Source organism: Oncorhynchus mykiss, chromosome 29, assembly GCF_057628025.1.
Source record: "Oncorhynchus mykiss isolate SJ-2025 chromosome 29, ASM5762802v1, whole genome shotgun sequence".
Classification (NCBI taxonomy): Eukaryota; Metazoa; Chordata; class Actinopteri; order Salmoniformes; family Salmonidae; genus Oncorhynchus; species Oncorhynchus mykiss.
In genome coordinates this window covers 11,035,148-11,049,591 of record NC_143050.1, presented here as the reverse complement: position 1 = coordinate 11,049,591, position 14,444 = coordinate 11,035,148, and the positions used below count along the sequence as shown (strand labels likewise).

At 42.5% G+C, this 14,444-nt stretch overlaps 1 protein-coding gene across 7 annotated transcripts in view; it reads left to right on the top strand.

Moving 5' to 3' along the window:
• The window catches only part of LOC110510194 (bifunctional heparan sulfate N-deacetylase/N-sulfotransferase 1), a 144,538-nt gene that overhangs the window by 93,846 nt on the left and 36,248 nt on the right, over positions 1-14,444 (top strand). For all 7 annotated transcript variants that reach the window (XM_036968304.2, XM_036968306.2, XM_036968305.2 and 4 more), the window contains 3 exons: positions 6,061-6,148; positions 8,077-8,231; positions 13,905-14,090. In XM_036968304.2, coding sequence (XP_036824199.1) covers positions 6,061-6,148; positions 8,077-8,231; positions 13,905-14,090 — 429 coding nt within the window. The remainder of the gene's footprint in view (positions 1-6,060; positions 6,149-8,076; positions 8,232-13,904; positions 14,091-14,444) is intronic.

Below are 14,444 nucleotides of genomic sequence, written 5' to 3'. Positions count from 1 at the left end.
ACTGTCATCTCAGATTTTCTAAATATGCGTTACAGCCAACGCTAGACAAGCATTTGTGTAAGTTTAGCATGGCATAATGCTATGCTAGGCTGTGCTGGCAGCAGGCAACATTTTCACAAAAATAAGAAAAGCAACCAAATTAAATAATTTACCTTTGAAGAACTTCAGATGCTTTCACTCAGGAGACTCACAGTTAGATAGCAAATGTTCCTTTTTTCCAAAAATAATATTTTTGTAGGCGAAAAACGTCACGTTTGTTCATCCTGCTTGGCTGAGAAATCGACCGAAAATACTTCAACTATAACGCCAAACTTTTTTCGAAATTTGCTCCATAATATCAACAGAAACACGGCAAACGTTGTTTAGGATCCATCCTCAAAGTGTTTTTGAGGATGTGGAAAACGTAAGCTGACGTGGAAAACGTAAGCTGACTCCTAGCTCTTTCACAGCCATATAAGGAGTCATTGGCATGAGGCTGTTTAAAAAAATGCGGCACTTCCTGATTGGATTTTTATCTGGGTTTCGCCTGTAACATCAGATCTGTGGCACTCACAGACAATATCTTTGCAGTTTTGGAAACGTCAGAGTGTTTTCTTTCCAAAGCTGTCAATTATATGCATAGTCGAGCATCTTTTCGTGACAAAATATCTTGTTCAAAACGGGAACGTTTTTCATCCAAAAATTAAAATAGTGCCCCCTATATCCAAGAAGTTTAACATTGTCGGATGCAGCACTTAAATCCAAGAGTACAAGGACAGAGCGCTGTTTGGCCGAGCGCTGTTTGACAACAAAATCACACAAAAATTATCAAAGGAAATCAAATGTATCAACCCATGGAGGTCTGGATTTGGAGTCACACTCAAAATTAAAGTGGAAAACCACACTACAGGCTGATCCAACTTTGTAATGTCCTTAAAACAAGTCAAAATGAGGCTCAGTAGTGTGTGTGGCCTCCACGTGCCTGTATGAGCGAGACATGATGTCCCAGATGTGCTCAATTGGATTCAGGTCTGGGGAATGGGCGGGCCAGTCCATAGCATCAATGCCTTCCTCTTGCAGGAACTGCTGACACACTCCAGCCACATGAGATCTAGCATTGTCTTGCATTAGGAGGAACCCAGGGCCAACCGCACCAGCATATGGTCTCACAAGGGGTCTGAGGATCTCATCTAGGTACCTAATGGCAGTCAGGCTACCTCTGGTGAGCACATGGAGGGCTGTGCGGCCCCCCAAAGAAATGCCACCCCACACCATGACTGACCCACCGCCAACCGGTCATGCTGGAGGATGTTGCAGGCAGCAGAACGTTCTCCACGGCGTCTCCAGACTGTCACGTCTGTCACATGCTCAGTGTAAACCTGCTTTCATCTGTGAAGAGCACAGGGCGCCAGTGGCGAATTTGCCAATATTGGTGTTCTCTGGCAAATGAAAAACGTCCTGCACGGTGTTGGGCTGTAAGCACAACCCCCACCTGTGGACGTCGGGCCCTCATACCACCCTCATGGAGTCTGTTTCTGACCATTTGTGCAGACACATGCACATTTGTGGCCTGCTGGAGGTTATTTTGCAGGGCTCTGGCAGTGCTCCTCCTTGCACAAAGGCGGAGGTAGCGGTCCTGCTGCTGGGTTGTTGCCCTCCTACGGCCTCCTCCACGTCTCCTGATGTACTGGCCTGTCTCCTGGTAGTGCCTCCATGCTCTTGACACTACACTGACAGACACAGCAAACCTTCTTGCCACAGCTCGCATTGATGTGCCATCCTGGATGAGCTGCACTACCTGAGCCACTTGTGTGGGTTGTAGACTCCGTCTCATGCTACCACTAGAGTGAAAGCACCGCCAGCATTCAAAAGTGACCAAAACATCAGCCAGGAAGCATAGGAACTGAGAAGTGGTCTGTGGTCCCCACCTGTAGAACCACTCTTGGCAGTGTCTTGTTAATTGCCTATAATTTCCACCTGTTGTCTATTCCATTTGCACAACAGCATGTGACATTTATTGTCAATCAGTGTTGCTTCCTAAGTGGACAGTTTGATTTCACAGAAGTGTGATTGACTTGGAGTTACATTGTGTTGTTTAAGTGTTCCCTTTATTTTTTTGAGCAGTGTATATATTTACTGTTTGAAAACCAATTTCTCCAGAATTTTGCTTAAGAATGAAAGGTTGGAGATTGGACAAAAATTACTAAGAGCTGAAGAAACTAGATTATGAAGAAAAGTAATGTAAAATGTTTCACCATAGCAGTTTTTAGTGCAGTTGGGAAAGTTCCTGTGAACAGGGAGTGATTTGACAATAGCTCGCACTATTTCAGATATGCAATTAAAAACTGTTTTGAAGAAGGTGGTAGGGATAGGATTGAGAAGGCAAGTTGAATTCTTAAGTTGTGATATCACTTTCCTGAGCACGTCTGTAAACGAGGGGGTAAAAAATCAATTTTGCCTTTGCGTGGTAGGCTATGGCACTTCTCATCAAGGCTTGCTTGACTGATACCCAGCCTAATGTTGGTTATCTTATCTCTGAAATATGCCGCAAACTCATCACATTTAGATGGGAAGAAAAGTTCACATAGGTTTTTAATGGGGGAGGATTTATCAGGCCATCAATGGTTGAGAAGAACACTCTGGAATTATTCTGATTTAATAGTGATCAAGTTAGAAAAATGAGTCCGTCTGGTATTTCTAATGGCCTTGTTATATATGCCAAGTTACTGTCTCAGGATATCATAATGGACCTGCAACTTTAACCTTCTCCACTGCCACTCTTCCTTTCTGCAGTTTCTCTTTACTTGATTAGTTGCCTCACTCGTTCAAGGGGCTCTCTGTTTGGATGTGGCCTTTTTCAACTCTACCGGAGCTATGGCATCAATGGTTACTCTCAATTTGATATTAAATGAATCATCACAAGAGGAAGGCAGAATAGGTTTTGGCGTGTTGTTCATACACTCAATAAAATCTGTGGCAACTTCAGAGGTCAGATAGCGTTTCTTAATAATGTGTTATGGGCAACAAGGTAGTAAAAAATCTGCAGTGGTGATCAGATAAAGCAACATCAACAATAGAGGAAATGTCAGAAGAAAGCCCCTTGGTAATAACCAGGTCCAGTAGAAAGCCCCTTGGTAATAACCAGGTCCAGAGTATGGCTGTGGTTATGGGTGGGCCCAGTAACATGTTGGATCAAGTCCGTAGAGCTCAGTAGATTCAGTAATTAAATGGCCTTGGAGTCAGACTCTTTTTCTTTACTGATAAATCAGTGCTTTGGTGGCCTTTACAGTGCCACTTTGCCCCTGGGGCATCTGCCTCGAGGTAACCAATGGAATAACAACCAAATGATTCATATTACAGCCACATTTTCTGACAGTCTTGAATCTAACAGAATGATAGATTACTTTTTCTATAAACTCACTAGAAGGCAGAGTTAAAAAATAAAAAAATAAAACTATTATGTTACTCACAATAACCATAGTGCCATTTGTACAGGAGTTTATATGGTTTCCAAGTCCTCTGTTGCTTATTCTGACAGGGAGGACTGGAGCACTACCAGACACTGTCTGTCAGTCTCTAAAACGGTTTTCAGTGTTGCTGGAAATAATCCTGGAACCCCGACTCATCGACAGCTTTGCTATAGGAGGAATTTAAAAATGAGATGTGGTTTACCTAAGTTACAGCAAGGTCGGTGTACTGAGAAAGCAGGTTATCCTTTTCCCGCAGATGAGCTAACAGCAGGAGGATATCTTCACTAAACTGCTTGATGGTGGTGCATTTAGGGCAAACAAATTCCTGTCTATTTTCCAGTTCCACCTTATCTTCATCTTGTGATTGTGTGGAAATCATCTAACACCTAAGGCATTTGTGCCCAGCGGGGGATAAAAACACCAGTGGGCTAGCACTGTTAGCATTAGCCTGCTCCGTTTTCAAGATGGCTAGCAGCTAAATGCTACTTAACAGGACACAAATTTGAGGTCCCAGCCGTAATGACTGACCACGTCGCGCAGTGGCGTTTCTAGATTGTATGGCTCCCTGAATCCCACCATTCTGCACTAACTGTAATTTTTATTCAGACATTTGGAACAACGAAAATTAATAACCATAACATGTATGTATATATATATATATATATATATATATATATATATATATATATATATATATATATATATATATATATATATATATATATATATATATATATATATATATATATATATATATATATATATATATAATAATATACAAAAACACAAAAATAAGACATATAAATATCAAAAAGAAGTAACAAAGACAATATGTCTGTGAAACTATATTCACAGTATTATGAATGAATTGTGATTCATTTGGTAGCATTTCGTAGTGTGACTGATTTTACTAATTGCATTAGTACTGTACAAAGTTAGAGGTGCGCTATTTGATCGTTTCCCCCGCTCCCCATACCTCGGGCTTCCAGGGGGGAGACCTGAGGTTAACCTACCCCCGCCCCCTTCCCATCTCGTACTTCTGAGTGGGAGACCTTCCCAGGCAGTAGCCTGCCTAGCTTACAAATTAGAATCAGGTAGTTCACTCCGACAAGTATTATTGACCCACAGTTCCACACGGTGACATGATATTGACGTGACGAGCAAATGAGCAATAGAAAACCGATCGCACAAATGTCACCATTCCAACAAAACAAATCTGTGGCCGCCCCCCGCAAGATGCTGCCCTGGGCGGCTGCCCATGTCGCCTATACCTAAATGTTTTATTTTATTACATTTTACCTTTATTTAACTAGGCAAGTCAGTTGCCTAGTTAAGAACACATTCTTATTTTCAATGACGGCCTAGGAACAGTGGGTTAACTGCCTGTTCAGGGGCAGAACGACAGATTTGTACCTTGTCAGCTCGGGGATTTGAACATGAAACCTTTCGGTTACTAGTCCAACTCTCTAACCACTAGGCTACCCTGCCGGCACTGACGTTGCAGAATCCTTAGCAATACAAAAATTTAGCTATAATTAAAAATTATTTAATGAAGACTATACTGAACAAAAATATAAACGCATCATGTAAAGTGTTGGTCCCATAAAAGATCCCAGTAATGTTCCGTACTCACTAAAAGCTTATTTCTCTCTAATTTTGTTCACAAATTTATTTACGTCCCTGTTAGTGAGCATTTCTCCTTTGCCAGGATAATCCACCCACCTGACTGGTGTGGCATATCGATCAGCATTATCATTAGACAGGTGCAGCCTTGTGCAGGGGACAACAAAAGGCAGTTCGGGAATGTTACGTTTTGTCACAACACAATGCCACAGATGTCTCAAGTTTTGTGGGAGCTTGCAGTTGGCATGCTGACTGCAGAAATGTCCACCAGAGCTGTTGCGAGAGAATTTAATGTTAATTTCTCTACCATAACACTCCAACGTCGTTTTAGAGAATTTGGCAGTACGTCCAACCAGCCTCACAACCGCAGACCATGTGTAACCACGCCAGCCCAGGACCTCCACATTAGTCTTCATCTGCAGGATCGTCTGAGACCAGTCACCTGGACAGCTGATGAAACTGAGGAGTATTTCTGTCTATAATAAAGCCCTTTTGTGTGGAATAAATTGGTTTGGCTGGGCCTGGCTCCCAAGTGGGTGGGCCTATACCCATTCATGGCTGCGCCCCTGCCCAGTCATGTGAAGTCCATAGATTAGGGCCTAATTTATTTCAATTGACTGATTTCCTTGGATGAACTGTAACTCAGTAAATTCGTTGAAATTGTTGCATGTTGCGATTTATATTTTTCAGTATATTTCATAAAAACAACAAACCGAGTGTAGACAAGTACACTGTTCTGTTGCGCGCTCTAATGACATCTGTTGCGAGTGACAAAGAATGCATATGTGGTGGCCTAGTGGTCTAAGACATTTCCTCTGACACACACGATGTATCACTGCTAGCATAGGCTCTTTCAGCACACTCTTCTCCTACCTTTCAGCTCCATCTTTCTCTATCCAATAAACATGCAACATACTTAAACATATATGTATTTAAAAAATAAATGCATGTGAATGAGTCTTAAATTGTCCCTGTCTCCTCTGTCTAGGCCCTACTGGAGACCCAGAATGACCTCCGAACCTCCGTCCCCAACTTCACCTTCAACCTGGGCTTCTCTGGGAAGTTCTTCCATACTGGTGGGTGGAGTGGACAGACCCACTGCATGACGTAACACTCAGGGGGATCAAATACAATGTCTTATGGCAGACAAACATCAATAATCTCTCGTGGACAGACTATGTAAATGTTTGACCAAATGACACGTGATTTTAGTTCTCGGTTAACCAAGATTACATCATCAGTTACTTCACAAAGAAAATTCATGGATCAAATGTCCAAATCAATTATTGCATTACTGTTGATGCTTAATATAATGAACTTGCTTTTAGATTTGCCCAGCACATACACTACCAGTCAGAAGTTTGGACGCCTACTCATTCAAGGGTTTTTCTTAGTTTTCATTATTTTCTACATTATAAAATAATAGTGAAGACATCAAAACTATGAAATAGCACATATGGAATAATGTAGTAAACAAAAAAGTATTAAACAAATCAAATATATTTGAGATTTTTCAAAGTAGCCACTGTTTGCCTTGATGACAGCTTTGCACCTGCTTGGCATTCTCTCAACCAGATTCATGAGGTAGTCACTAGGAATGCATTTCAATTAACAATTTATTTAATTAATTAACATTTCAATTAACAGGTGTGCCTTGTTAAAAGTTAATTTGTGGAATTTATTTCCTTAATGTGTTTGAGCCAATCAGTTGTGATGTGACAAGGTAGGGGTGGTATTCAGAATATAGCCCTATTTGCTAAAATACCAAGTCCATATTATGGTAAGAACAGCTCAAATAAGCAAAGAGAAACGACAGTCCATTACTTTAGGACATGAAGGTCAGTCAATCCGGAACAAGAACAGCTCAAATAAGCAAAGAGAAATGACAGTCCATTACTTTAGGACATGAAGGTCAGTCAATCCGGAACAATTCAAGAACTTTGAAAGTTTATTCAAGTGCAGTCGTAAAAACCATCAAGCGCTGTGATGAAACTGGCTCTCATGAGGGCCGCAACAGGAAAGAAAGACCCAGACCCAGACCCAGGTAAGTTCATTAGAGTTACCAGACTGTTCAGAGGAGACTGCGTGAATCAGGCCTTCATGGTCAAATTGCTGCAAAGAAACCACTACTAAAGGACACCAATAAGAGACTTGCTTGGGCCAAGAAACACAAACAGTAGACATTAGACTGGTGGAAATCTGTCCTTTTGGTCCAAATTAGAGAATTTTGGTCCCAACTGCTGTGTCATTGTGAGACGCAGGGTAGGTGAACGGATTATCTATGCATGTGTGCTTCCCACCGTGAAGCATGGAGGAGAAGGTGTGATGGTGTGGGGGTGCTTTGCTGGTGACACTGTCTGTGATCTATTTTGAATTCAAGGCACACTTAACTAGCATGAGTACCACAGCATTCTGCAGCAATACGCCATCCCATCTGGTTTGCGCTTAGTGGGACTATGTTTTTCAACAGAACAATGACCCAACACACATCCAGGCAGACTGTAAGGGCTATTTGACCAAGGCGAGGGATGATGTGCTACATCAGATGACCTGACCTCCACAATCACCCGACATCAACCCAATTGAAATGGTTTGGGATGAGTTGGACCGCAGAGTGAAGGAAAAGCAGCCAACAACTCCTCAGTATATGTGGGAACTCCTTCCAGTCTAAGCTGGTTAAGAGAATGCCAAGAGTGTGCAAAGCTGTCATCAAGGCAAAGGGTGGCTACTTTTAGAAATGTAACATATATTTAGATTTGTTTAACACTTTTTGGGTTACTTCATGATTCCAAATGTGTTATTTCACAGTTATGTCTTCACTATTATTCCATGATGTAGAAAATAGTACAAATAAAGAAAAACCCTTGAATGAGTAGGTGTGCCCAAACTTTTGACTGATACTGTATATCGGTAGGTTTTCAACACCAGCACACACCCTTGCCCATGCCATGTCTGTATATATGTAGACTAGACTAAATCCCCTCTGTGTGTCTCTATGCTCCAGGTACAGATGAGGAGGACCTGGGGGATGACCTGCTCCTCTCCTATGGGAAGGAGTTCTGGTGGTTCCCCCACATGTGGAGTCACATGCAGCCCCACCTCTTCCACAACCAGTCGGTGCTAGCTGAACAGATGCTCCTCAACAGGAGGTTTGCACAGGTAGGTTGGGGGTCCTGCTCTACGCTGACTGGGGGTCGTACTGGTACTGTTGGTAAAAATGGAAAATAAATCTATTTGAATGTTATAATTTCATTGACCAAAAAAAAACATGGATTAAAAAATAAATAAAAAATATATACAGTTGAAATCGGAAGGTTACATACACTTAACTCGTTTTTCAACCACTCAACAAATTTCTTGTTAACAAACTTTAGTTTTGGCAAGTCGGTTAGGACATCTACTTTGTGCATGATGCAAGTCATTTTTTAAATAATTGTTTACAAACAGATTATTTCACCTATAATTCACTGTATCACAATTCCAGTGGGTCAGAAGTTTACATACACTAAGTTGACTGTGCCTTTAAACAGCTTGGAAATTTCCAGAAAATGATGTCATGGCTTTAGAAGCTTCTAATAGGCTAATTGACATAATTTGAGTCAATTGGAGGTGTACAAACTCAGTGCCTCTTTGCTTGTCATCATGGGAAGATCAAAAGAAATCAGCCAAGACCTCAGAAAAAAAATAATTGTAGAACTCCACAAGTCTGGTTCATTCTTGGGAGCAATTTCCAAATGCCTGAAGGTACCACGTCCATCTGTACAAACAATAGTACGCAAGTATGAACACCATGGGACCATGTAGCCGTCATACTGCTCAGGAAGGATACTCGTTCGGTCTCTAGAGATTAATGTACTTTGGTGCGAAAAGTGCAAATCAATCCCAGAACAACAGCAAATTACCTTATGAAGATGCTGGAGGAAACAGAAACAAAAGTATCTATATCCACAGTAAAACAAGTCCTGTATTGACATAACCTGAAAGACCGCTCAGCAAGGAAGAAGCCACTGCTCCAAAATCACCTTTAAAAAAGCCAGATGACGGTTTGCAACTGCATATGGTGACCAAGATCGTACTTTTTGGATTAATGTCCTCTGGCCTGATGAAACAAAAATAGAACTGTTTGGCCATAATGACCATCGTTATGTTTGGAGGAAAAAGGGGGAGGCTTGCATGCCGAAGAATACCATCCCAACCGTGAAGCACGGGGGTGGCAGCATCATGTTGTGGGGGTGCTTTGCTGCAGGTGGGACTGGTGCACTTCATAAAATAAATGGTATTATGAGGAAGGGAAAATTACGCGGATATATTGAAGCAACATCTCTAGACATACGTCAGGAAGTTGAAGCTTGGTCGCAAATGGGTCTTCCAAATGGACAATGACCCAAAGCATACGAACAAAGTTGTGGCGAAACAGAGTCTAGGTATTGGAGTGGCCATCACAAAGCCCTGACCTCAATCCTATAGAAAATGTGTTGGCAGAACTGAAAAAGTGTGTGTCAGCATGGAGGCCTACAAACCTGACTCAGTTACACCAGCTCTGTCAGAAGGAATGGGCCAAAATTCAGCCAACTTATTGTGGGAAGCTTGTGGAAGGCTACCTGAAACTTTTGACCCAAGTTAAACAATTTAAAGGCAATGCTACCAAATTCTAATTGAGTACACAGTGGGGCAAAAAAGTATTTAGTCAGCCACCAATTGTGCAAGTTCTCCCACTTAAAAAGATGAGAGACGCCTTTAATTTTCATCAAAGGTACACGTCAACTATGACAGAAAATTAGGGGGAATAATCCAGAAAATCACATTGTAGGATTTTTAATGAATTTATTTGCAAATTATGGTGGGAAATAAGTATTTAGTCCCCTACAAACAAGCAAGATTTCTGGCTCTCACAGACCTGTAACTTCTTCTTTAAGAGGGTCCTCTGTCCTTCACTCGTTACCTGTATTAATGGCACCTGTTTGACTTTGTTATCAGTATAAAATACACCTGTCCACAACCTCAAACAGTCACACTCCAAACTCCACTATGGCCAAGACCAAAGAGCTGTCAAAGGACACCAGAAACAAAATTGTAGACCTGCACCAGGCTGGGAAGACTGAATCTGCAATAGGTAAGCAGCTTGGTTTGAAGAAATCAACTGTGGGAGCAATTATTAGGAAATGGAAGACATACAAGACCACTGATAATCTCCCTCGACCTGGGGCTCCACGCAAGATCTCACCCCGTGGGGTCAAAATGATCACAAGAACGGTGAGCAAAAATCCCAGAGCCACACGGTGGGACCTAGTGAATGACCTGCAGAGAGCTGGGACCAATGTAACAAAGCCTACCATCAGTAACACACTACGCCGCCAGGGACTCAAATCCTGCCGTGCCAGACGTGACCCCTGCTTAAGCCCGTACATGTCCAGGCCCGTCTGAAGTTTGCTAGAGAGCATTTGGATGATCCAGAAGAATATTGGGAGAATGTCATATGGTCAGATGAAACCAAAATATAACTTTTTGGTAAACACTCAACTCGTCGTGTTTGGAGGACAAAGAATGCTGAGTTGCATCCAAAGAACACCATACCTACTGTGAAGCATGGGGCTGTTTTTCTGCAAAGGGACCAGGACGACTGATCCGCGTAAAGGAAAGAATGAATGGGGCCATGTATCGTGAGATTTTGAGTGAAAACCTCCTTCCATCAGCAAGGGCATTGAAGATGAAACGTGGCTGGGTCTTTCAGCATGACAATGATCCCAAACACACCGCCCGGGCAATGAAGGAGTGGATTTCAAGGTCCTGGAGTGGCCTAGCCAGTCTCCAGATCTCAACCCCATAGAAAATCTTTGGAGGGAGTTGAAAGTCCATGTGGCCCAGCAACAGCCCCAAAACATCACTGCTCTAGAGGAGATCTGCATGGAGGAATGGGCCAAAAAAATATTTTTTTTTTATTTGACCTTTATTTAACTAGGCAAGTCGGTTAAGAACAAATTCTTATTTTCAATGACGGCCTAGGAACAGTGGGTTAACTGCCTGTTCAGGGGCAGAACGACAGATTCGGAGGTCCTTGGGGCGACGCACAATTGGCCTAGCATCGTCCGGGTTAGGGAGGGTTTGGCCGGTAGGGATATCCTTGTCTCATTGCGCACTAGCGACTCCTGTGGCGGGCCAGGCGCAGTGCGCGCTGACCAGTCCGCAAGGTGTACGGTGTTTCCTCTGACACACTGGCTTCTTGTTTGGATGCGCGCTGTGTTAAGAAGCGGTGCGGCTTGGTTGGGTTGTGTTTCGGAAGACGCATGCTCTCGACCTTCGTCTCTCCCGAGCCCATATGGGAGTTGTAGCGATGAGACAAGACAGTAACTACCAACAATTGGATACCAAGAAATTGGGGAGAAAAAGGAGGTAAAACAAATTTGAAAAATAAATGCAATCATCTTTTCAGCAAAAGCTTAATAAAGAGCACAGTTTTGAGCCGCGGCCGCTTCTATCCTTTAGGAGCTTTTAGTGCTGATAGAACTGGGAACATGGAGGATGAGCCAGGTAGTTTCCAGTCTTTCACTCTGTGATCATCTTCACATACATACAGTGCAGCAAACTCTCTCCAGAAGTTCAGTGAGGATTTCTGAATGATCCAATGTTGACCTAAATGACTAATGATGATAAATACAATCCACCTGAGTGTAATCAAGTCTCCGTATAAATGCACCTGCGCTGTGATAGTCTCAGAGGTCCATTAAAAGCGCAGAGAGCATCATGAAGAACAAGGAACACACCAGGCAGGTTCGAGATACTGTTGTGAAGAAGTTTAAAGCCGGATTTGGATACAAAAAGATTTCCCAAGCTTTAAACATCCCAAGGAGCACTGTGCAAGCGATAATATTGAAATGGAAGGAGTATCAGACCACTGCAAATCTACCAAGACCTGGCTGTCCCTCTAAACTTTCAGCTCATACAAGGAGAAGACTGATCAGAGATGCAGCCAAGAGGCCCATGATCACTCTGGATGAACTGCAGAGATCTACAGCTGAGGTGGGAGACTCTGTCCATAGGACAACAATCAGTCAGTCGTATATTGCACAAATCTGGCTTTTATGGAAGAGTGGCAAGAAGAAAGCCATTTCTTAAAGATATCCATAAAAAGTGTTGTTTAAAGTTTGCCACAAGCCACCTGGGAGACACACCAAACATGTGGAAGAAGGTGCTCTGGTCAGATGAAACCAAAATTGAACTTTTTGGCAACAATGCAAAACGTTATGTTTGGCGTAAAAGCAACACAGCTCATCACCCTGAACACACCATCCCCACTGTCAAACATGGTGGTGGCAGCATCATGGTTTGGGCCTGCTTTTCTTCAGCAGGGACAGGGAAGATGGTTAAAATTGATGGGAAGATGGATGGAGCCAAGTACAGGACCATTCTGGAAGAAAACCTGATGGAGTCTGCAAAAGACCTGAGACTGGGACGGAGATTTGTCTTCCAACAAGACAATGATCCAAAACATAAAGCAACATCTACAATGGAATGGTTCAAAAATAAACATATCCAGGTGTTAGAATGGCCAAGTCAAAGTCCAGACCTGAATCCAATCGAGAATCTGTGGAAAGAACTGAAAACTGCTGTTCACAAATGCTCTCCATCCAACCTCACTGAGCTTGAGCTGTTTTGCAAGGAGGAATAGGAAAAAATTTCAGTCTCTCGATGTGCAAAACTGATAAGAGACATACCCCAAGCGCCTTACAGCTGTAATCGCAGCAAAAGGTGGCGCTACAAAGTATTAACTTAAGGGGGCTGAATAATTTAGCACGCCCAATTTTTCAGTTTTTGATTTGTTAAAAAAGTTTGAAATATCCAATAAATGTCGTTCCACTTCATGATTGTGTCCCACTTGTTGTTGATTCTTCACAAAAAAATACAGTTTTATATCTTTATGTTTGAAGCCTGAAATGTGGCAAAAGGTCGCAAAGTTCAAGGGGGCCGAATACTTTCGCAAGGCACTGTACACTACCTGGCAAAAGTTTAGAACACCTACTCATTCAAGGGTTTTTCTTTATTTTTACTATTTTCTACATTATAGAATAATAGTGAAGACATCAAAACTATGAAATAACACATGGAATCAAGTGTCAAACCAATCAAAATATATTTTAGATGCGAGATTCTTCAAAGTAGCCACCCTTTCCCTTGATGACAGCTTTGCACACTCTTGGCATTCTCTCAACCAGCTTCACCTGGAATGTTTTTCCAGCAGTCTTGAAAGTGTTCCCACATATGCTGAGCACTTTTTGGCTGCTTTTCCTTCACTCTGCGGTCCAACTCATCCCAAACCATCTCAATTGGGTTGAGGTTGGGTGATTCTGGAGGCCAGGTCATCTGATGCAGCACTCCATCCCTATCCTTCTTGGTCAAATAGCCCTTACACAACCTGTAGGTTTGTCCTGTTCAATAACAAAAACAAATGATTGTCCCACTGAGCTCAAACCAGATGGGATGGAGGATCGCTGCAGTATGCTGTGGTAGCCATGCTGGTTAAGTGTGTCTTGAATTCTAGATAAATCACTGACAGTGTCACCAACAAAGCACCATCACACCTTCATCTCAAGGCAAAGGGTGGCTGCTTTGAAGAATCTCAAATAAAAAAATATATTTTGATTTAACACTTTTGGTTACTACATGATTCCTTATGTGTTATTTCATAGTTTTGACGTCTTCACTATTATTGTGCAATGTAGAAAATAGTAAAAATAAAGAAAAACCTATGTGTGTGTGTGTATTTATTTCTGTATTAATAGCATGGGTGATTTAAATCCTAACAATGTGTTGAATCCACTGGTTGTCTCTTCCTAGGAGCATGGCATCCCCACCAACATGGGCTACGCGGTGGCTCCCCACCACTCTGGGGTGTACCCCGTCCACGTCCAGCTGTACGACGCTTGGAAGAAGGTGTGGGGCATCAAGGTGACCAGCACGGAGGAGTACCCCCACCTCAAACCTGCCCGCTTCAGACGAGGCTTCTACCACAGTGGCATCAGTGTAAGGACTCAACCCTGCCCCCCCCCCCCTCTCTCTCTCACACACACACACACTAGGTTCTACTGTATGTATAAACTATTTTCAGTCATGGGTTTGTGCTCAATAATTTAACTAGAACTGTTAAATTAGGCTGTTTGAAGTATTTACTCTGGTTTAAGTGTAGACCGTTGCATTGCATTGCATCTCTGTCTTTTGGGAAGTGCTGGGTATTGGAATCCTTGCGTGTGCCTTTGAAAGGACAAAGCTTTGTTTTTTGGCGTGCTTTGAACAATTTAGTTTAGCTGTTGGGAACAACGTGCTGAGTAGAGTGAAGGGAAGGATCAGTAGTGCTGAAGTAGTCGTGTTGCCATGCCC